The sequence below is a fragment of the Mauremys reevesii genome, linkage group 5, assembly GCF_016161935.1.
Source record: "Mauremys reevesii isolate NIE-2019 linkage group 5, ASM1616193v1, whole genome shotgun sequence".
Taxonomy (NCBI): domain Eukaryota; kingdom Metazoa; phylum Chordata; order Testudines; family Geoemydidae; genus Mauremys; species Mauremys reevesii.
The window spans coordinates 30,909,853-30,933,108 of record NC_052627.1 but is presented as its reverse complement, the minus strand read 5'-3'; the positions used below and the strand labels follow the sequence as shown (position 1 = coordinate 30,933,108).

Here is a 23,256-nt window from a genome sequence, read left to right as displayed (position 1 = left end):
AGCACTGTAATTCATTTACACTTCAAATATACTTTTGAGTTGGTTATTCCTCAATTAATCAAATAGCTGGTGTATCCCTAAAGTAGTATAAAGTGACACACTGTGTGAAATCAATTTTCCCTTCCAAAATCATTAAATTCAGTAGCCTGTGACTACATCCCTGCTAATTCTGGTACCAGTCCTTTCATCCTCCATTAACTTTGGCGCGCCTAACAGGCTGTCAAAAATAATTTCCCAGAATGTAAATAATTCAGAAATTAAAAATTAATAAATAATAACAGAGAGCTACTGGGAGATAGACTGGGTCAATTAGTCGGCTCTGCATTCTGTTTCTTCGCAGCAGGGAGGCAGCCACATTCGTTACTAGAATCTTTCCTCCGATTCCTAGGTCTGATTTACGGCTCTTCATTACTGGATCCAGTCAGACACAATTACCTCCATCACCATCTCAGTTCCTAACTTCAAAGAAACACACATTTTCTTGTCTGCTTTTTTTCTCCTTGCAGCAGCCTCAGCTTGACGTCCCTGGAATTTCTTCCACGCGGACTAATTAATAAGACTTTGACTTATCATATTCACTTCTCTTCTTTGATGTCCTACCTTAGTCAATCATCCTATTTAATTAGAATTTCAATGATAACTTTACTTATCTTGTGGCTAGATGTAAATTAAAATAACGGGATTGTAATTCTCTTTCTTATGAGGTTATGACATTTTTGACAGAAAAAGTTTCAACCCAAATACGACATTTATGTACTTCCTATGCTAGGCATGCATTCTGCTAAATTGTTTTCCCCATTGCTACAAAATTATTTTGCTTGTTTCACAAGCTCCACTGAAATGGAAATGAATCCGGTTATTTGTAATGTAATTTCTACAAGTCCATGTCATGAAAGGTTACATTGGCTTAGATGAATTCAGTTGAATCATGACACATGTCACACAGTTAACAAGAAAAGATTATGTGATTTTTATTTGTATTTATTTATTTTTTAGATGAAAGAGTTTCAAGGGGGCACCAGATTTTAAGACTTTTCCCTCTCTCTGCCCTTTTAGTCAATTGGTAGCACATATCCATAAAGATTTCTTGCTTTCTTTCCTTATTTAAACGCCCAGTTCTGCTGTTCTTATTCAACCAATACTCTGGGCCAGGTTTTCATATACGCTAAGGGGTTTTAGTGTAAATGAGAGTAAGGACTTCCGTTGCAGTCAGAGAAAATATGGACTGAATGAGGACTACTAGTCACGCCCTTAATGAGAAATGAGAGACTTTATAGAACATGCATATGAATAAATCACAGGATGACTGTGCAGTGCATACAGCATTTTTTTCATCCCCAAACACCTAACTCAAGAACTGCTTAACTGTGAATAGTAAAGGTATCTGGTTGAAAAAGGTGCTTTAATGTCATGCTTTTCAGTATGGTATCATGAAGTCAAAGAGCTTGTCCACACACAGTAAATTGTACTGCTTTAATTATACTGCTGTAGCTACAGCTTGGACACAGTTATACTAGTACACAGTTGTCTTAGACCAATATAGCTTATGGGGGGGTTGTACTGCTTTAATTATACTGGTATTATATCTCTATAACCTATATTGGTACAAGATCATTTTAATGTGGTATAGCTGCATCTACACAAGGGGTTGTTCTAGTAAGTAAAAACTCACACCCTTAAATGACACAGTTACACCAGCCACAAAAACTGTGTACAAACTCAATAAATGCCACACATCCATTATATATAGTGCATCATTTTACAGGTTTTCCTCCACATTCATTTTCATCTCCTCCTGTCTAGTCTATTGTACCCTCTACCTGTGTGCATGTATCTACCTCCGCCGATGCAATGGGTGCAATGTGAGAGCTCACACAGTTGAGTGGGGATTCACTGTGGAACCGAGCAGGCTGTGTTTGCACAGCTATCTTCCTCAGGGCTCTGCCAGTGGAGAACAGCTTCTGTAGCTGGGGCTCAGTAGATTCAACATATTCCCCAGTTGCAGCTCTGCTTTTTTCTCTTCCATACTTATTTGTGTGCACGTACAGTACTTGCTCCCCTCACCCCCCATGTCTTTTAGAATTTTGGCAGACTAGGTGAGTAAGTCAATGAATGAATAAGAGATTAAGTAGTAGTTCAATCTTGAAGCAAATTTTATGAACTAGAAGAGCCCAGAGGACTGCAGAAGTCTACTAGAGAGCAAGGGATCAGCAACACCACTGGGGCAGAGGACCAGCATAGTGGATTCACAGTGGAAGCCTGCAAGTACTAGACTACCAGAATGAGACAGGACAGCCAGGTAACGGAAAGGAGGTGGTGAGAGGATACCTTCTGAAAGTCCAATTATGCAAGCCTTAGAGCTCTTACCCTGTGACTTCAAGGGAGCTACTAGTATGAGTGAGTGTTCTCCAGTGTGAGTATGGAGTTTGGGGTTGCACAACTGAGGATCCTGGGAAGAGAGATGGTCAAGGAGGACTGTGTAAGGAAGAAAAGAGCAGTAACTAAGTACGGGGGTATGGTTCAACAGCCCATGGACTCACCTCTGGTTTATGCCTGGTGTTCTGAAAAGGGTTTCAGCTGGCCTTCTGTAGGTCAGGAAGGGAATTCCATCCAATGTATTCTGGGGGTGGGGTAGTTTTGATCTCCTTCTGAAGAATCAGGTATGGGCACAGCTGGACATGAAACACTCGGGAGGTAAGCCAGGGCTCTGAGGTGGCACTGAACATTCTCTCTTTCAGGTGCTTGGCTGGTTGGTTCTTGCTCACATGCTCAGGATCTAACTGATTGCTGTTTGTAAGGTTGTAAAGGAATTTCCCCCCAGGTCAGATTGGCACCTGTCAGCTTTCCCCCAGCCCTCGGTTTAAAAACTGCTCTACAACCTTTTTAATTTTAAGCGCCAGCAATCTGATTCCATTTTGGTTTAGATGGAGCCCATCCTTCCTGTATAGGTCCCCCTTTCCCCAAAGTTTCCCCAGTTCCTAATAAAACTAAACCCCTCCTCCCTACACCATCGTTTCATCCACACATTGAGACCCTGCAGTTCTACCTGTCTAACTGGCCCTGTGCATGGAACTGGAAGCATTTCAGAGAATGCTACCATGGAGGTCCTGGACTTCAATCTCTTACCTGGCAGCCTAAATTTGGCCCCAGGACCTCTCTCCTATCCTTCCCTATTTCATTGGTACCATTGGCTCCTCCCCAGCACTACACATAAGCCTATCTAGATGTCTCGAGAGATCCGCAATCTTTGCACCAGGCAGGCAAGTCACCATGCAGTTCTCCCGATCATCGCAAACCCAGCTATCTGTGTTTCTAATGATCGAATTGCCCATTACTAATACTTGTCTCTTCCTAATAACTGGAGTTCCCTCCCCTGGAGAGGTATCCTCAGTGAAAGAGGAAACCACATCATCATCTGGAAGGAGGATCCCAACTATGGGATCATTTCCCTCTGCTCTAGTTGGATGTTCTCCTTCCCTGAGACTTTCATACTCCTCAACAGCACAGAGTCTGTCAGACCAGAGGTGGGACCAGTCTATTGTGTCCTGGAAAGTCTCATCTATGTATCTCTCTGTCTCCCTTAGCTCCTCCAGCTCAGCCACCCTGGCCTCAAAAGCCCGTACATGGTCTCCGAGGGCCAGGAGCTCCTTGCACCGAATGCACACATACGTTACCTGCTCATAGGGCAGGTAATCATACATGCCACACTCAGCGCAATAAACTGGGTAGCCCCCACTCTGTTGCTGGACTTCTGCCTGCATTGTCTTTTTACTCCTGCAGCTGGTTCCTTTGTTGTTGTTTAGTTTTTATCAGGGGATGTTTTTAAGCTTAAGTTTAAAAAAGTTCAAGGAATGTTAAGTGTATGCAGCCCGCCCCCCCCCCTCTGCCTGTAAACTCCCTCACAAAATTTCACTATTTGCTGGCTCCTCTGGTCGCTTAGGAGCGGGCTTTTTAAAGCACTGGTCTTCCTGAGTAGCCCCTCCCCCTAGTTAAAGGTTGATGGGTGCTAAAGGGCTTAGGGATCAAAGCCTCCTTAAGAAGCTCTCAGCCTTGCCTAGCAGGCCGCTTGGCTCAGCGCTCACACAGTCAGCACACGGTCCCCCAAACAAACAGACCACATGGTATATTTCAGTCCAGAAGCAAACACACTACAACAAACACACACACACAACAGACAGCAAAGTTACCCCAAGGATCATGTAATGGCTCCTTCTTCACCTGAAGAAGTCCCTCGCAAAACGCCCCTGTTGGCTGCTCCTGTTTGCTAGCTCCTAGTAAACCCTAGTAAACTCCTACTTCAGGTATGATCAACCAAACTAGACAGTATTAAAAAATCAAACTCATATTTCAAGATGCATTTGTAAACTCTTCGTTTGACAGTCCTGTTAATTGTACAAAATAAATTGCATGTGTTTTAAAACAACAGGCCAGACCCCCAGCCAGTGTAAATCTGTGCAATTTCATTTAGTTCAATGCAGCTACTTTTATTTAAACCAGTTGAGGTTGTGGCCCAAATTTGCTAAATCTAGGTAGAATCAGTAACTATTGCTTGGTAATAAGCTGGCAAACTGTTGCATTTCCAAACTACTTCATCAGTAATTTAATAGTGTTGTTCTTTCACAATTGGGTTCTGTTACATTTTTATATTTAGAGCATGATTATTTAATTTAATTTAATTGGTTTCCTTACTCCCCTTAGGGTTCTGGACCTAGAAAGTTCAAATTAAATACTCTAATTGCTCTGAAATTCACTTGTCTAAAATGTGCTTCTTTTTCAAATGTACTCTCATATCTAGTTCAGACATATTTTCTCTTTCTTTCACGAAGCAGGAAAATTCTGGTGCCCATAATTTGCATTTAAAAAGAGTCAATAATTAACCAAAATAATAATTATAGATATAAGACAGGGAGAATGCTGCACAACAAACTGTGAGCTAAAAATCTATAAATAAGACTATGAACACACATCAAAGGTTTCTATATACATACTACTTCCAAGAGCAAAGCTCAAGTGGCTAATGATTGCATCGGAACCTTGAGATGTGTGTACAGGTCCTTTGAAAATGTATACAATAGATTTTATTTTTTGTAATATTGTTTAAACAAAAGTAGCAGAGAACACTTCATAGCTTACATTCATTGGGTGAAATTCTGCTCCGAATGAATAGGGGGGTGAGGGCTTGCATTGAAGCCAATGTTAATGCTCTGTCTTCAACCCTAGGCAGAATTTGGCCTTATAAATCAAATGCAAATAAACCGTGTCAATTACCAGATCGGCCACAATGCATTCTCATGTGCTGTGTGAAGAAAAGAATGGATGTTGTGCAGCACAGAGCAGGGGCGGCTCTAGGATTTCTGCCACCCCAAGCAGGGCGGCACGCCGCGGGGGGCGCTCTAGTGGTCACCGGTCCCGCGCCTCCGGTGGACCTCCCGCAGACGTGCCTGCAGCGGGTCCGCTGGCCCCGCAGCTCCCGTGGACCTCCCGCAGGCATGACTGTGGATGCTCCACTGGAGCCGCGGGACCAGCGGTCCCTCCGCAGGCACGTCTGCAGGAGGTCTACGGGAGCCGCAGTCCCAGCGGACCTTCCGCAGGTATGCCTGCGGGAGGTCCGCCGGAGCCGCCTGCCGCCCTCCTGCTGGGACGCCGCCCCAAGCGCGCGCTTGGCGCGCTGGGGTCTGGAGCCGGCCCTGGCACAGAGAGACAAGCAGAGTGGAACCACCCAGAGCAACCACAGCTCAGGAGCAGGAGAAATTGAAACATATGTTTTAGAATATTTTGTTCTTTGATGCCTTGGTGCCCTATAGCGGGATGGGAGCAGGATCCATGGGGTACAGAACAAAATGAAAAACACAGGCCTTCCTATTGCCAGCTAGCCACTAATTTCAAAGCGAAAAGGCCAGCCATGCTTGTCAGCACTCTTCAACCTGTCAAGGCCTCAATGTGTGGGATGTGATCTCAGACAAAGGTCCAACTGAAGAGACTTGAGAAACCCAATACTATGGGAATCTTTAAAGCTAGTATTCCTTTCTTCAGTATAAGTAACACGCGCCATTGCCTAAAGGTAATTGAAAATTATTGATAGAAATAATTTTCCAAAATAAATAAGGAGATAACATCAGATTTATGTTGGCAGAGTTGGCACAGCTGGAGTACTCTCATTGGCTGTTGGGAGACCATCTGACTTCCTCTGTGCTCAGCTCTGACTGCTTCCAGTCTTAGCATCTGTCCCATGTTGTGCAGTGCAAGTGGAAGGTAGTACAAGTTAGGGGCATAGTTTGTTGGTGGACTATCCAGGCTCAGATGCACCAGATTATCCCCTATAACAACCCTCTACTATTATGTTTATGGTCCAGCAGGATTACATGGGTGGGTGTTAACAGAGACTGTTGAAGAACCCCTGCTACCATACACCAGGGAAAAGAGGAGTTCCCATCCAGAACTCCCAGTTCAGCTGCAAGTAGACCAAGAAATATTGCAGACAGCCATAATGTATGTGGACACAACTCATGTCACTGCTGAGTTTTGGAGAGCAAAGGGGGTGCATGTTGAAGATTGAATAAGACAGGAATAAAAAAAAGTAGAAGGGGACCAGACATGCACAAGAATCTGATGCAGCCACAGGTTCAAGAAACATTTGTACACCTCTACCCCATATAATGCTGTCCTCAGGAGCCAAAAAATCTTAACCACATTATAGGTAAAACCACGTTATATCAGACTTGCTTATCAGTGCACAGCCCCCCCCCCCCCAGCACTGCTTTACCGTGTTAGAGCCGAATTCGTGTTATATCAGGTCGTGTTATATCGGGGTAGAGGTGTACTTGGGAACAATTTTTCAGTTGCATTTTTGCTTGACCAGTGTAACTAGCTGTGACCTTCACATCTTTGTTCTTATTATAGGAAAAGGGAATGCATCTATGTGCAAACAAAGTCATTCTTTTAAAACCATGGTGTCTGTGCTTTTTCAACTGCACCACATGGGCAGTCCTCAGAAAGGGCTTTCAAGACCATGATTTCACCCATGGATTCCTTGTATAAAAAAAAGGGATGTGTCCAAGATGCCTTGTCTGCCTTTGTTCCATTAGCAAAAACAAAACAAACAAAACCTATCAGGTAATTTATGGTTTAGATTTTTGAGTTATAGATTTAAAACTTTCTTCCTGTGGGCATGAACCATAACTGCCACAGTGTAGAACAATAAGGCTTTCAGGGAATAGGCTTGCATAAAAAAACAGGATTACTAGAACTCTGGAAAAAACTGAAGGGTCTACCCAGATATACATTTTAAATTATCTACTTGACTTCAGTGGTTCACCTTTTCCAGCTTCACTGATCTTAGATAACGAGCTGCTGCAATACTACTTTTTAGACAAAATCCTGTGTTTAGCAATGGTGTCAAGCAGCATTCTGAAGACAGCTCATGAACTGAAACTTGTAACTTATCAAACTGCAAGAATTAGCATCTGTGTAGACTATCCTGCTTCACTCCTGGAATGCAGAAGAGGATTAGAACCAGTCAAAAAAGAATGAAGAGAAATAGGCATCCACAGTGCAGTTCTTTACCTTGAATGGATCACTTGTTGGGACAGGAATGTGTTTTTTATTTTTCCATTAGATAATTTTATTGCAGCAAAGAAATAAAAAATAGCAAAGGAAATGGAAGTAATCACTGGGGGTTAAAAAGGAATTGCCTGATTAGGGCTCTCAGTATTTTTTCTTTATTGGCTGTCCAAAAAAATGATCACTTGTGATGTCTTGGGTTGCTACCAGATCAGTGTTTCCAGGTTTCTGAGGAAACAACTAATAGGTGTTATATACGTCTAGCTCCAGATATTTTTAGGCTCTTGGCTTAAGACTCAAGATTCTAGGAGATTTCTCAAGTCCTCAGGACTGCTTCCAAAATCTCAGGATTATGGGAGTGGTAAATGCTGTCAATGCAATAGATACCATGCCTGCACCAGCCACAACCATGACAATGGCATCCACTAGATTAGAGGAGAAACAGAGAGATTGGTCCTGCAAAGACAGGCTGCTAAGAAGATAACTCTTAGGTCCCACTGTTGTCAGAAAACATGTGAAGTCTGGAGTAGACTATTTTCATGATTTACAATTATATAAAGTTACCACGTCATTTTTCCCCTGAAAGTGAGAATTAATCCCGGTGTGGCAACTCAGGGAGCAACCAACGGGAAACTTTCAGGCTTTCCAATTGATTGGAATCCCTCCCTGTGGGCATAGGTAGTGTCTACACCATGGGAGGGTGAACTACGGGATTGCCAGCCCTGTGGTGCAGCAGAGCTAAGGCAGGCTCCATGCCTGCCTTGGGCCCACGCCACTCCTGGAAGCGGCTGGCACCAAGTCCCTGCAGCCTCTGGGGGGAAGGGCAGAGGGCTCCGTGTGCTGCCCTCGCCTGCAGGCACTGCCCCTCACAGCTCCCATTAGCCGGGAACAGGGAACCACAACCAATGGGCTCCACCCACAGGAGCCATTGCTGGACATGCAGGCAACTTCCTGGAGTGGCATGGGGCCAGGGCAGGCAGGGAACCTGCCTGCGTGCTGCTGCCACCCTGGAGCCACTCGAGGTAAGCAGTGCCAGGCTGGAGCCTGCACGCCGAACCCCTCCTGCACCCAACCCCTTGCCCTGAGCCCCTTCCTACACATCACACCCCCTCCCACACCCCAGCCCTACATTCATGACCCTGCATACAATTTCCCCATCTAGATGTGGCCCTCGGGCCAAAAGGTTTGCCCACCCCAGTCTACACTGAAGCTAGCATTTAAGCCTAAGGTATACCCAGAAAGCCTTCCAGCAGTGCATCAAGCAAGGCAACCAAGATCTACCACCTGTGATTCGCTCCTCCCCTCCACTTCCAGGGAGAGAAGGTGTGTTAAGCCCAGTGCTTGGCTCTGTCAGGGTTGGGGTTTGTAAGGTACACGCTGTGCTGTGTGTGTTAGAGACAGAGGTGGCTGCAGTCAGTGTTTATGGGTCCAACTTAAGGTTGTCAACCTTCCCGGATTGGCCAAGAGTCTACCGGAATCGGCGTCGATCTCCTGGTGACTATTAAAAGCAATCCGGGAGATCTGAGTAGGCCAAAAGTCCTGCTGGCAGCGCAGCGGGGCTAACGCAGGCTCCCTACCTGCCCTGCTCCCAGAAGTTGACGGCATATCCAGCTCTTAGGCGCAGGGGCAGCCAGGGGATCTGCACGTCCTGCCTCCACACCCTGCTCTGCCTCCGCCGCTCCCATTGGCCAGGAAGCACAGCCAATGGCCGCTGCGGAGGCAGCACCTGCAGGCAGGGGCAGCGAAAAGAGCCACCTGGCCACCTCTGAGCCAGACCCCAGTCGCTTTCGGGAGGCGCCCAAGGTAAGTGCTGCCCAGCCAGAGCCGCACCCACAACCCCTGCCCTGAACCCCTCATTTCTGGCCCCACCCCAAATCCCTTCCCCAGCTGCGCTCGGGCCGGTGCCTGGGGCCCTGCTGAGTGAAGGGAGAGCGAGAGGCGGCCCAGTGGTGGCGAACTGCGGGCTCCAGCCCGATCTTCTTCAACGCCCCCGCGGGGGGAGACTCCCAGCCCGGCCAGTCGCCCCCTGCTTTCCGTACAACATGGCGGCGCCCATGCCCCCACTCGACTGCCACAAGGCAGCTTGGCCGAGTCAACATGAATACTACTTCCGGGGTTTCTCGGTCACTATTTGAACTTTGACCCGCGCCCTTCCCCTTCCTCTTCCGGTCCCGGCGAGACCAGGTATGGTGGCTTCCATCTCCCGGCCTATGCTGGGGAGCTGGGCCGATCCGCTTCCATCCGCGGGTTGGCGGGTCCGGGCGGCCTGGGGCTGAGTTCCGGGCGGATACCGGGCTGTGGGGAGCCGCGGGAGGGCGGCATTGGGGAGCGGGGACTGGGTTGCGGCCCGGATGGAGCCTCGGGACCGGGGTGTCCCGTGCGGGGCCGCGGCTGGGGCTCGCGCCTGCTGGTGACAGCGCATTGCCCGCCCCCCTGCTGCGGCCTTGCGAGCCGCTGGGGCCATCGACAGGCCCCGGGGTCACGGGAGGCTCCGGAGCTGGGCAGGGCCAATCCCACGGGGTGGGGGCGCCTCTCCTGTTTCCCCCGCGGCGGGGGCGCCAGGTAGGGAGAACGACCGGGGGATGGGCCTGGTGGTTACAGGACTGTCGCTTAATGGGCAAGAGACGGGGAGCCGGCAGTTCTGGGTGCTGTGACAGGTGTAGGGGTTTACATAGGTGTTAACACACTGATGCCACAACATCTGAACCTAGATTGACTTGTTTGTAGATGCAGCAAAGTGAATACCCACGAAAGCTCATGCTGCAAAACGTCTGTTAGTCTATAAGGTGCCACAGGGCTCTTTGCTGCTTTTACAGAACCAGACTAACACAGCTACCCCTCTGATACTTGTTTGTAGATGCGGCTACTTCCCCTCCTTTATAACGTACTTTGTGATTTAGAGGAGAAAAATGCCAAGACTGAGAGCTTATTATTGGTTTTATGTTTGTGGGATTAGTACTGCATCTTTACTATTAGGAGGTGTGAAACCTGAAGCATTCTACTGCCCATGTCAAACGTCAGTGTGTTGGTGTTGCCAGGGCCATTAAAAGTAATATGATTCACTGATATCACCTACTTTTTGTTGTTGTCCAAATCTCCCCCCCCCCCAAAAAAAGTTTAAACTTAGTGGTGACAGATCGTTGTGAGACTAATGCTCTTCCTCTCACTTTTTTATTTAGATATAAAAAATGGTTCAGCGTCTGACATACCGTCGTAGGTTGTCCTACAATACAGCCTCTAACAAGACCAGGCTGTAAGTAAGATTGGGGTTTTTGAGAGTTTATCTATTGGAATCTAGTTTTTTTACACTAATTGCATGTTTCTCTGATGCACACAGGTCCCGGACACCAGGTAACAGGATTGTTTACCTTTACACCAAGAAAGTTGGCAAGGCACCGAAGTCTGCATGTGGTGTGTGTCCAGGAAGACTTCGTGGTGTAAGTATTACACTCATTTACCTGGTCATTTTCGGTACCATGATCACATACTTCAGCTCCCACTGTTGCTGACTTGCTGTGTGGTATTATTTTTTTTTTTTTGCAGTTAAGTATCTTGCCTAGTGCTTTTCAATCTTTAATTGGAGATACTTACTTCATGTGCCTGTTGTGAGGATTAGTTGTTAAACCTCTGAAAACTTAAAGCATTTAATGGATAGTGATGCTATTTTTTTCTTAGTTTTGGTGCTTATAATCCACAGCATCTGAGCCCCTTTATCTTAGGGGATAAGTAGCAAATGCCCATGCAATAAAGTTGGGCATGGATAGGGTTAGCAGAATTAATTTTATTTTTTTTAAATAATTTCAGGTGGATGATGCTTATTTTAAATGACTTTAAAAATTGATTTAAATTTTCAGTTGCACTAAATTGTGGGGGTGTCAGACCATTATTTAATGATACCTCTAAGTTCTTAAGCAGAATTTTTTTTACTTTGTTTATCTGTAAATTTCAGTTATCAATGGAAATATTTTTTCATTGGTTCAGGTGGGGGGATGAAATTGCAGTTTACTGACATTTAGCCATAAAAAGCTAATCGTTGCTAGTCTAAACATAGATAACTATCAAAGGGATACTGTAGTAGGATACTTCATGATGTAGTTCTATGTGCAGATTGTGTACAATCAAAAGTGAGTTATAGTAATGATAGTATTTAAAAAAAAACCTGTTCATATAGTAAAGGTATAATTTTATTCCTACTGAAAGAAGGACATTGATTTAATCTTTGCTAGGGAGTCTTCCAGTATATCACTAACTACCCCCCCCCCAAAAAAAAGCACTTAAAAGGGTTTGCAGGTTCAGTTGTAGTAGTGTGAAATGTGACATTTTGAAGGATAATGTCTATTCTCAGAGGGGTAGCCATGTTAGTCTGGATCTGTAAAAGCGGCAGAGAGTCCTGTGGCACCTTATAGACTAACAAATGTATTGGAGTATGAGCTTTCGTGGGTGAATACCCATTTCATTGGATGCATCATTTCCATTGTATTTGATGGAAGACCAATATATTTGTAAAGAGAATATTTGGGGTTTTAGTTCTTACTTGTTTGTAGTACATGGACTGCTTGCTGGGGGTTGCCAGAAAGCTTGTTTGACCACATGATACCGACTCTCCTTGTTTCTAGTGCTAAATGTCTTTAAAAGATAGCTAGTACATAATGTCCAAATGTCATTTTTCAGTAAAAGCAATTGCAGTGCTTTCTACAGTATTAAGTTATTCCAAATGATGTGGTCTACAGTATGATTATATTTGGTATAGAATATGTAAGATGACTTGAAGAGACACTGTCAGGTTACATGTATGTAATGCAAATTTCCTTAGTTGTGTTACTAACACCACCATGTTGGGTTATTTAAAAAAATGATAGTCTAATTCTCAGCTTCTCTTCATGCAGTATTTTGGTTGCAAACTCTCCACTGTAATATATACACATGAGCCCAAGCAATCTACTGACATGTAACTGCCAGTTTTCCCCAATGCCTGTATGATTCAGGGAGATCTTGGACCAATAAATTATCAAAGTAGGGACTTTTTAGTAAGATATTTGTAGTGAAGAGGTATTGCAAACAGCTGTATCTTGTAAAAGCGTATCTTGCACATTCAGCAGCAATTGACTTTTTTTTCAAGAGAAACTGCTCAACATGCTTGTGCTTAGTCTGAAGTGACATGCTTTAATGGTGTGCTTGATTTTCTTTTAATATGGCTAGTATCCAAAAAGTATGCATGATTATGAATTACTCTGTATGACACATCAATTTTTGCTTCACATAGGTTCGTGCTGTGCGCCCTAAAGTCCTTATGAGGTTGTCAAAAACAAAGAAGCATGTTAGCAGAGCCTATGGCGGTTCCATGTGTGCTAAATGTGTTCGTGACAGGTAAATTAAAAAAAAGCTAGTCAACTTTGTCATAAATATTGGTCAAAATGTGTGTGTGGGGAAATTACTGTTCACATCATATTAGCAGTAACACATTTTTCTTCTTATAGGCCAAATTTTTCAGACCTGGATGCTTAAGTCTTTTTTAACAGTATATTTTTCTTGACTGACTTGAAATGAGTAAACATGGGGCTGTGAAACTCAGCAATGATGTAATTAATGTAGATGCATTTATATATACAAAATCCTGTCTCCCGGATTCTAACTGGTACCTGCTTTTACTATCTTTTTTTATAAAGGTTTTAGATTCTTCATTGTAATTTGCCATCAAACATCATGATGTCCCTTCTGTATAAACCTGAACTTTGAGTTCTCTCCTGAATACTGATTGATAGAGGAGAGAGGTATAGTTATTTAAGGAAAGCATTAATGTCAAAGCTGACCCTGTTTAAAAGTATGACACTAGTTAAACTATCTACAGTTCACTGTCTGTCTTAGGGCTAAATTGGCACTGCTGCGATCAGTGCAGCAGCGTTAATTTAGTGAGTCTGGTTAAGACATGCTAAGTTGATGGGAGAGTGCTCTCCCATCCACTTCTGTAATCCACCTCAAGAAGAGGCACAAGCTATGTAACTTACATGGACTTAGCGCCTTAGTGAAGACAAGCCCTTACTCTGCATACATAGCAGATTTTCTTACAACTCAAGTATTTTAAATAGTTCTGCCTGTCTTGTGTGAACTGTGACTAAGAATAGATATAAGTTGAAGTGTTTGGCTTTTTCATGCTGTTCACTGAACCCAAGGCCTGATAATGATTGTCCCTGTTACCTGCACACTGAGCATCTCAGCATTGATGTAATGGCTTTCCTATATGGATAAATTTTACACTGCACACTAGACTAAGGCCATCTTAATTAATTTTATAGCAAAGTGCCAATGTGTATTAGCCATGTCATAGACCAGGGGTCGGCATCCTTTCAGAAGTGGTGTGCCGAGTCTTCATTTATTCACTCTCCAATTTAAGGTTTCGCGTGCCAGTAATATATTTTAACCTTTTTAGAAGGTCTCTTTCTATAAGTCTATAATATATAACTAAACTATTGTTGTATGTAAAGTAAATAAGGTTTTTAAAATGTTTAAGAAGCGTTATTTAAAATTAAATTAAAATGCAGAGTTCCCTGGACTGGTGGCCAGGACCCGGGCAGTGTGAGTGCCACTGAAAATCAGCTCGAGTGCCGCCTTCGGCACGCGTGCCATAGGTTGCCTACCCCTGTCATAGACTGATATAACAAAAAGGTCCCTGGTGCAAAGAGCTTTGTCTATGCACGTGTTAGACAAATTTGATTCCAGATCTCCAAAGTTAAAAGGTTAACATGCTTGAGCACTACTGTGTTATGTCCTACAGAAAAGGTGATCTAGGGTTCCATTAAACTGTTTTTATTATTGATTAACTAGGAAGGTGACAATTCCAGGGTTGTTTTGCTATTGGGTTACAAAATGATTCTCTGTATCACGTAAATAAATCTGCATATGGCACTGGAGGGAGTTGCTGTTGCTAGTGGGGGGAGAAAAGATCCCGACTACCATGCAGGAGGGGAACGGGTTCTGGGCAACAGGAAGTAGCCACAGATGGGACATCAGTGTAACAAATGTCTGCTGCCATGTGGCAAGGCACAGTTCTAGTATTCTTTATTTTGGGGTGGGTCTTATATCTATATAAATAGGGATGGGAGGAGTATTTGTACAGGCATAGATTTGAGAATCAGATTAATCCTGTCACTAGTATTTGAACTTGCTTAGACTAACAGCAGCTTTTTTTAATGAGATTGTTAAACTACACTTTCATGTCAGTTAACCACCTTTGTATTAAATAGTAACTAGAAATATTCATATGGTATATTTGTGTTTTGATATGGCAAACCATCAAGCAAGCTGTCAGATGACTTAAGTGTTCAATCTTTTTAGGCTTGAGATCCTCTACATGACCATGTCTAGCCTACAAAAATAATCACGTTTAAACATAACTGTGGCCTCTTTGTGCATGAAGCGGGGTGGGGGGCGGGAGAGGATGTAATCATATAGGGGAAACTGTTTTAATCCTGAAATACCTAGGCCTTTTCAGTTTTCTGACAGTTTTTTCTTGGCAGAGTGGGCAGAAAAAAACCATGTGAGGCCAAAAGCATTTTTAAATTCAGATGGTATGCATGTCATAGTTCAGTAGTCTTGGGAACAGTGAAGAGTGCAAGTAGAAAAGTTTTTTTAAAACTAGGTTTTAGGTATCATTTTGAGCTTAATAGCTGGGTTTGGAGAAATGTCTAATATCAAAGCAGAGTTTATATATTAGAGCTAATGAAGGATTTTTCTCTTCCCTAGAATCAAACGAGCTTTCCTTATTGAGGAGCAGAAGATTGTTGTGAAAGTGTTGAAGGCACAAGCACAGAGTCAGAAATCTAAGTGAATCTCTTTGTATTGTCTGCTTAATAAATGAAAATTCAACTTTTCTTGTGTCCTCTACCATTCTACACATCTCCACCATCATTCTACACATCTTCGGTCAAAGCTAGAAAGCATCTTCACCATAAGATTTGCTAAATGCAAAAATAACCTTTTAGTTCACTGTTCTAGTGTAGTCTTCGCTCACAAGTCAAAATGTTCTCTGTTGTAGTTTTCACAGCCAATATAGCTACTCTGTGAAGAGCTTTAAAGTCACTGCACAGACTAGTTATGCAACTTCTTAATGATCGCTCAAATCTCTCTGTGCATAGGGGAAGAATGAGCTTTCACTTTGCCCCCACTCAACCCCCCTTTCATGTTCCTGGCCTGCCACAGTACAAAAGGGTCAGAGCGCTTCAGAACTCCTCTGCAAGCTGAATGTAGTTGAGGTGGGAATGAGTTTTGCTGAATAGGGATCTCATCATTGTTCCACTAGGCCAGTCGATGGGGAGAAGAGTTTTGTAGCACTGGTGGAGGAGCTGCTTAAGTGGCTGGCGGATGTCCTCAAATGTAACTTGTTACGCATCTCCTCATCAGCAAGTTGGAACGTGTCATTGATGCTCCACTCTGAATAAAATTTTGTGATTTTTTTTTTTTTACTGCTACTGTTAAATTCAGGTAACTACTACCATTTCCCAAGTGTGCTGACTAGAGAGATGACTGGCTACAGGATGCTGGCTCTATCTGTTTGTAACTGATCCTACAGACAGCCCAGGGATAAAGAAACGAGGAGGGTGAAGCCTAAGTTTCTGTACTGGCTGCTACAGAGGGAAATTTTTACTCTGAACCAGTAAGATAGGAGCTGTTGACCAGCTGACTGGGTAATACATCCAGGGAAGCAGCAGCAGGTCCAACCATGTTCGGATATCACACAGTGCAATACAAGGTCTGCACACCTATGATGCTCAGGAGTGTGAGGTTTTCACACCCAAGTGTTGTAGCTATGTATACTTATGTTTTAAGTGCAGACCAGGCTGATGGAAAAGCATAACAGGGAGCCCTTGATTTTTAAAGGTTTTTAACTGTTTCTCCGCTCAGTGTTGCAAGGCCCAAGTAACATGTCCAAGTCTCACTTTCAAAAGTGACTTAGGGTAATTGTATATAGCAAAAAACACTAAACAAAACGGTGGCAGCGAGTCTCAGTCCAGCTCAACTGACTGAGGCTCATACTGCAGGGCTAAAAATAGCAGTCTAGATGTTCCTGCTTGGGCTTCAGGCAGGGTTCTGAAACCTGGTGAGGGAGAAGTCTTAGAGCCCAGGCTTCAGCCCAAGCAAGAACATCTATTTTTAGCCCTGTAGTGTGAGCCTGAGTCAGTTGGTCTGGGGTTCTGAGTCATTGCTACAGGGTTTTTTTGCAGTATAGATGTACTCAGGCACCTAGGTGCCTGTCATTGGAACATAGGATTTAGCCATTTAAATCACTTATTCCTTGCACAGTCCTATGTTCCAGTGACACCTACGGGACTAAGTCATTTTTTAAAATGGGACTTGGACATGTAATACTTAATTAGGCCTTGCAACACTGAGCAGAGCAATGCCTGAATACCTTTAAAAATCTAGACTTGAGTGACTAGTCTCCAAAGGAATGCAATATTCTGTGAAGACAAGTAAAATACAAAATACTCTGCTAATACTGATTTTTACAGTGAGATTTGTAGTTGTCACAATGTAACAAAGTGGGAAGGGTGGAGAAATGGTTTCCACATTTGAGAAACTCCTGTAGTGGTCACCAGCCAATGCATGACCATCAGCTCAGAGTAGCTTTCTCACTAGTTGCAGTTTATCTAGTAGTAAAGTATACAACTTTCCTTTTAAAGGTGATCTCTAAAGGGAAAAATAGGCTTGTGCGTTTTTTTTCCTGTTAAAATATCCTTAAATAATACCTAGCTCTTATACAGTGCTGTTCAGCAGTAGATCACAAAGGAGGTGAGCATTATCTCTATTTTCCAGCTGTTTTTTCCTTAATAATTCTAGTTCTGTCTATGCTAGAAGACTATGATTTACCAAAAAAAAAAAAAAGTCAAAAGAGCACAAGCCCAATTTTATTCAGCTGCAAGCTGCCTTTAACAGCTCTTGCCTAAGGGCAAAGAACCCTTAATTCTGCCTATCCTGTAACCAGCCAATATTCAAATATGAAAGGGGAAGAAATAATTTAATATTAAAAATTTAACTAAGGGGAGTTGTCCTCAGTATCATTCATTGCTCATTCTTCCAATGTTACGGACCTCAGCCATGGTCACTTTCATGGAGAAACAAGGTAGGTCTCTGTTTAAAATTCCTGAATAGCTGGGTGGGGTATTAACAAAAGAGGTGAAACAGTCTCTGTCCCCCAGGAGAACTGCCTTTTTCACCTGCCAAGGCAATGAAGACAGTTTTGTTAACATTCTCAAATTGAATGACCATGCAGCTATTTAGACTGTAAGCTCTTCAGGGCAGGATGCTTTATTATATGTTAGTACAGTACCTAGCAATAACTGAGAATCAAAGACCATTTAAACAGAGCATTAGCTCCATCATCTCCAAGCCAGCTTGGAATGTGTTTTTGAAGGCTATAAACTACTAGAAAGATCTTGCCCTGGGATTGTAACATTAACTAAATTGTCTGAGCAGCAGAGTGTTAATATACTAAAGTTAAGTTTTCAAAGTTGAAGTTCATATTCACTGTCTTTCTGTAATACAACTGCATTGGCTCTGCAATATGCTGAAAAGATTTGATTTAAGCCAGAAAGGGAAATGAAGACAGGTGTTTAATCTACCCCATAAGTGGTTTTTCAATTGGATATGATTCAACATGCATGATTTACGTTAATGTCTGTTAAATTAGATTTCCTTTAGGGCTCTTGGGGGTGGGGGAAGAATGGTGGGAAAGGAGTTAATATTTATGGTGAGCTTCCATTTTAGTTTGTATAACATCTTCAATTTAATTATTGCTAAATAATGAACAGGCAGAAAGCAGTGGAATTAGGCAATTTGCTCTGAACTGGGGTGGGGGAGAGGAAGGAAGGGGGTGTTGGAAGGAAAGAAAAGAAACCAATTATAAAAATGAAATTTGAATGAACAACAAGGGCAACTAAAATCTTAGTTTCCATGTGCGATAGACATTAGACAAAGTATCAGGGAAATGATAATAAGGCTGTTAGATCTGTCTTTTTTTTTTTTTTTTTAACATTGATGACAGACTCAAAGTAGACAGTTGCAATTTAGATATCAAGGCAGTTTTTACAGGTGTGATGTGCCTCTTAACTAGCAATGTCTTCAAGGTAGTCACTAGATTCAATTATTTAGAGAGACAAGATATGTTTTCTTTTAGAGCAAGCTTGCTAAACACTGACAAATAACCAGAAATAAGTGGTTGACAGTGGGGCTTAGGTTTCATGTACAAGTTTTATTGCTTCACCTGTGGAGTCAAATTATGCCTATTGAATACTAGCAATATTCCTATTTACAGGACTCTTTACAGATGTATAAGAAGACATGATCCTTACCCTGATCCTTACCATTATCCTGCTGTCAATTAGAGTTTTGACATTAACTTCAGTATGAGTTGGAGCAGGTTGTAATTTACATATTATTGAATAATGAAATCAGTGGGGGGTTGGGCAGGTAATGCTGCTTTGGGGAGAGATGTGGAATGCCCATGGTGATGGTAGAAATTGCTTCTGTGTGTGTGGAATTCCTGCTTAAAGTCCCAAGTGTAGATTCATAAAGGGATTTGTCGCTGCATCAGTTTCCCCTAGAAAAACACAGGGTCTTCCTCAATTTAATAGGGTTGCAAATACATCTCAAGGAAGTAGAGATTTTTTTTTCTCTTCATGCTGATGATTAAAGGACAGTGATAATATTGGAAATGAATCAAAATCAGAATTAGTTTCAATTGCAGTATTGAAATTTGTATCCTTTATTTCACCTTCATTACCTGTTCTTCTTTTCCCACAATTTAAAAAAATAAGATCACCTGCATGTGCCAAACTGCATTTGATTAATTGTGGGCAGAAGCATGTCAGCATGCTTTAAATATTCAGATGGGCTTAATGCACTAGATATGTCCTTTCATCCAAATTTGAGAAATCTTTTTGATAAAATGTATATTTTTCCACCCCCATCTCTTAGTCTCTGGCACTGCTGACAGTGCCATCATCCTTCCTCTCAAACAGGGCAGTAACCTGGAAGTTATTTTTGACTACTACCTCCCTTTTGGTCCACAGCTCCAGCCTACCTCCAAATCTGCTGATGTTTCCTCCATAACATTTCCAAGCCAGGACACTTTTTTCTCTCCAACTAGCTAAAACAATTGTCCAGGCCCTCATCATATCACGTTCTGACTACTGCAATCACCACCTCTCTGGCCCACCTTGTTCCCATCTAGTCCTTACTAAGATGGTCTTCCTTGCCTGTTGCCCCAATCATCTCACCTCACTCTTAGGGTACGTCCATACTACCCGGCCTGATCTGCGGGTAGCAATCGACTTCTCGGAGTTCGCTATATCGCGTCTCATCTAGACGCGATATAGCGAACTCCGAACGCGCTCCCGTCGACTCCGGAACTCCACCACCGCGAACAGCGGTGGCGGAGTCGACGGGGGAGCCGCGAACGTCGATCCCGCTCCGTGAGGACGGGTATGTAGTTCGAACTAAGGTGGTTCGACTTCAACTACGCTATTCGCGTAGCTGAAGTTGCGTACCTTAGTTCGACACCCCCCCCCCCCCACAGTGTAGACCAGGCCTTAGAATTGTCCATTGGCTCTCCTTTAGTCTCAAATTCAAGCTGTTTAATCTCAAGGTCCTTCACAGCACATGCTGGGACTTAGGGCTTCAACCCCATGGGAGGTGCCAGGGCTCTGGGAAATAATCTTTGAGAATTTAAGCTCTGATGGTAACACATACTTTTGATTGAGGGTACATTATAGTGGGAGCTGTACAGAGAAAAGAGAGAGTAATTAACTTTTGATCTCATCTGACCTGGGCCAGATTTGAATGAATGACCTAGAGGTGAAAGGCTTTAGAACTCAACTCCAGTCCTCTGAAGAATCCTGTTTTCCCACTGTTCCCAAAAATGTCTTTCGGTATATTGCTATCCTCCTCTGATACTCCAGTTAGTCCTCTTTCCTTCAGTGGCCCAAGTAGTCTTTTATTGTGATAGCTCCCAGTATTTTCCTTTTCTTAAAATCTGCATCTTATTTTTCTGAGCAAATGCTACAACAATCTCTCCTGGGAACATCCAGAATATGCTAACAGATGGAAAAACATATAAGATTAAATTACTGTGGACACAATTACTTTAGAAGAGTATGCCTACCACTCTGTGGCCACCTCAGTCAACTACAACTTAAAATATATCAATTTAAAATAATATATCAAAGTTGTTGGTGAGGAAACAAAACAAAGACTTTTAACTAAGCAGATCAGGACTAGTTTCACCTCAGTTATGTTCTATTATTTAAATCTATTCAGAGAGAGCAACACATTCAGCTTATTAAGACTAGAATTTCCATCGTATGGGGTTTACTACCCTAGAGGTATAGCTGTCCTTGCCTGTTATGAGAAACTGCTGAGCACCACAAGTCTCCAGCCCTGGGCTCTCTTCCCAGCCCCACAGTAGCACTGAACAGTGCACACCTTTGTGTTCTGTCCATAGCACAGTACAGTGTCAAACATGGGGCAGAGAGAGACCACAGCAGTAAGAAATGGGGAGAAAAACAAAGAGAAGAGATGTGGGGAGAACTGTAGAGAAGAATGAGAACTGAGAAAAAGAAGTGGGAAATAATTGAAGTTGGGTAGGAAGGAGAGGGATGAATAAAACTGTAACATAAAGGGCAAGAAGAAAGAAAAACACAGAAGGGCAAGGGTGGGGGGAACACCATAAGAAGGAAAAATGAGAGGGCAGAAAGAAAAGGACAGGAAAAAGAAAACAAATGTGACCTCAAGTACGCTAGAAGGACCAGGCACAGTTCCACTGCAAGAGAGAGATCCAACCATAAAATGTTGGGAACCAAAATCTAAAATGTAAATGTGAGATATCATTATCTAGTTGAATGTGATGGTTCATTGATTTCTTTCTAAACTTCACAGGCAGGAGCAACTTTTTCTAGAATATCTTTATTTAATAGTTTTACATATGGCTTTGATCTGCACTATTTACAAACTACTTTTGTGTGTTGCATTATTTATGTTTAATTTTTTGACTTTGTGTGATGGTTCTTGTAGTACCCAGGAGTCTGAGTCACCTTGTTACTCCCTGCCTTCAGCTGAGGGAATCTTGCCTATGCCTGGCTGGGTATCAATTCTCTAATAGCACCAGTTTTCAGCTACTCAAGCAATCTCCTCTGGGCTATGCCAGACTTGTCTTGTTGGAGGTTAACAGTTCTCAAGTGCTTTGCATCATTCCCCAGTGATATCCTGACACTGGCTATTCACAGAAATCCCAGATCCTCTGCCCATGTAAAATCACATACCATTTATGATAAAAAAAATGTAGGTTTCTTTAAGAAAGAAGAGATTCTACTAGTAATAAGAGAGAGTGCTGGAAACAACCAGATACAATACAAAACAAAATCTGCTCCTCTAAAATGTCACAGATGCCCAAAGACCATACTGGACATGACAAATGCAAACCAAATAAGTCTGCAGTCAATTACAACCTATTTATGGGTGGGCAAACGTTTTGGCCCAAGGACCACATATGGGTATAGAAATTGTATGGTGGGCTCAGGAATGCTCATGAAATTGGGGTTGGGATGTGGGAGGGGGTGAGGACTCTGGCTGGGGGTGAGGGCTCAGGGTGGGCCCAGAAATGAGGAGTTCAGGGTGTGGGAGGTGGTTCCAGGCCCCTAAAATTACTTGTATTCAAGCAAGTTCAACGGCAATCAGTCAGAACTATGTAATACAAACATTCAAATTAACATCAAGTTGACTGAGCCCGTTAAAAACAAATGCTGCATAGCTGGATTCTTTTTATTTACCTTCTTATCTTTAAGGCTTTAGGTTCACATGAGGAGGGGTGACACACACTCCCGTACACCTCTCTCACACAGGGGAGGTGACCGACTTACCCGACCCTCCCACCTGGCACTCCCCGCTCTCCGTGTTGGGCTGAGCCCCTGGAACGGACCTGCCTCTCCTGGTACTTCGTGTGCTGTTGCACTCCGTATGATTGTATGAAAATATGCTAATGAGTGTGAATTTAATGTGACTGGAATATGCTTCATGCAAAAGGTCTCTTTTAAGGTATCATTACACAGCTTATAATCTACGGAGTATAATGGTATCTCTCTTGAATCTGAAACTAGAGATATGAAATATAACTCTGAGGTCCTATTGCAGTTATGCAAAGTGTGGGCTATTAACAGCGGGTGCTGCTGCTGCTGGTTACACTGTTTGCTGGGTTGGCCACTCTGAGGCTGAACACAGATGCGTTTCCCTGCGCGCTGGTGCCGGGAAAAGGGACACACGGAACAGCCTGAACACACCTCTGCCTGCAGCGCCCCCACGTGCTAGCTACAGCACGGCGACGGCGCCCCTCCCGCCAGGTTCCAAAGTGTGGGCGTGGCCTCCTGCTCTGTGGGCGGGGCTTCAGGTGGGCCAGTCCCGCCCGAGACTCTCTCAGTTGACGTGTCTTGGCCAGGTCAGGTGCTGCTAGGATCTGGCAGGTGATAGTACTGCTATTCTCCAGACATGTATAGTCGGCTTGAAACTCCAGAGCTTGGGGGTGTTTTAACGACGTGAGATTTTATATCTCGCGTTTGTCTCCAGGTGACCTTTACCGTGCTCAATTTTGTATTTTTTCGCCCTATTCTTATCACCTTCCAGGACCCCGCCGTGGCCCTACGTTCCCTCTGT

General features: G+C 43.4%; 1 protein-coding gene across 1 annotated transcript; it reads left to right on the top strand.

The window, feature by feature from the left end:
- The first annotated feature begins 9,659 nt into the window (after positions 1–9,659).
- On the top strand, positions 9,660–15,428 carry RPL34 (ribosomal protein L34). The gene is made up of 5 exons (XM_039539159.1): positions 9,660–9,744; positions 10,740–10,813; positions 10,898–10,997; positions 12,824–12,927; positions 15,301–15,428. The coding sequence occupies exons 2-5, from the start codon at positions 10,749–10,751 to the stop codon at positions 15,383–15,385; spliced, it is 354 nt and encodes a 117-aa protein (XP_039395093.1). The 5' UTR covers positions 9,660–9,744; positions 10,740–10,748; the 3' UTR covers positions 15,386–15,428.
- Positions 15,429–23,256: the final 7,828 nt, after the last annotated feature.

Excerpts from the sequence above, each read along its gene's own strand:
- RPL34 (XM_039539159.1), top strand. The coding sequence starts at position 10,749 with ATGGTTCAGCGTCTGACATACCGTCGTAGGTTGTCCTACAATACAGCC. Across the intron at positions 10,814-10,897 it reads GCCTCTAACAAGACCAGGCT|GTCCCGGACACCAGGTAACA; the intron begins GTAAGTAAGATT and ends TGATGCACACAG. Across the intron at positions 10,998-12,823 it reads GTCCAGGAAGACTTCGTGGT|GTTCGTGCTGTGCGCCCTAA; the intron begins GTAAGTATTACA and ends TGCTTCACATAG.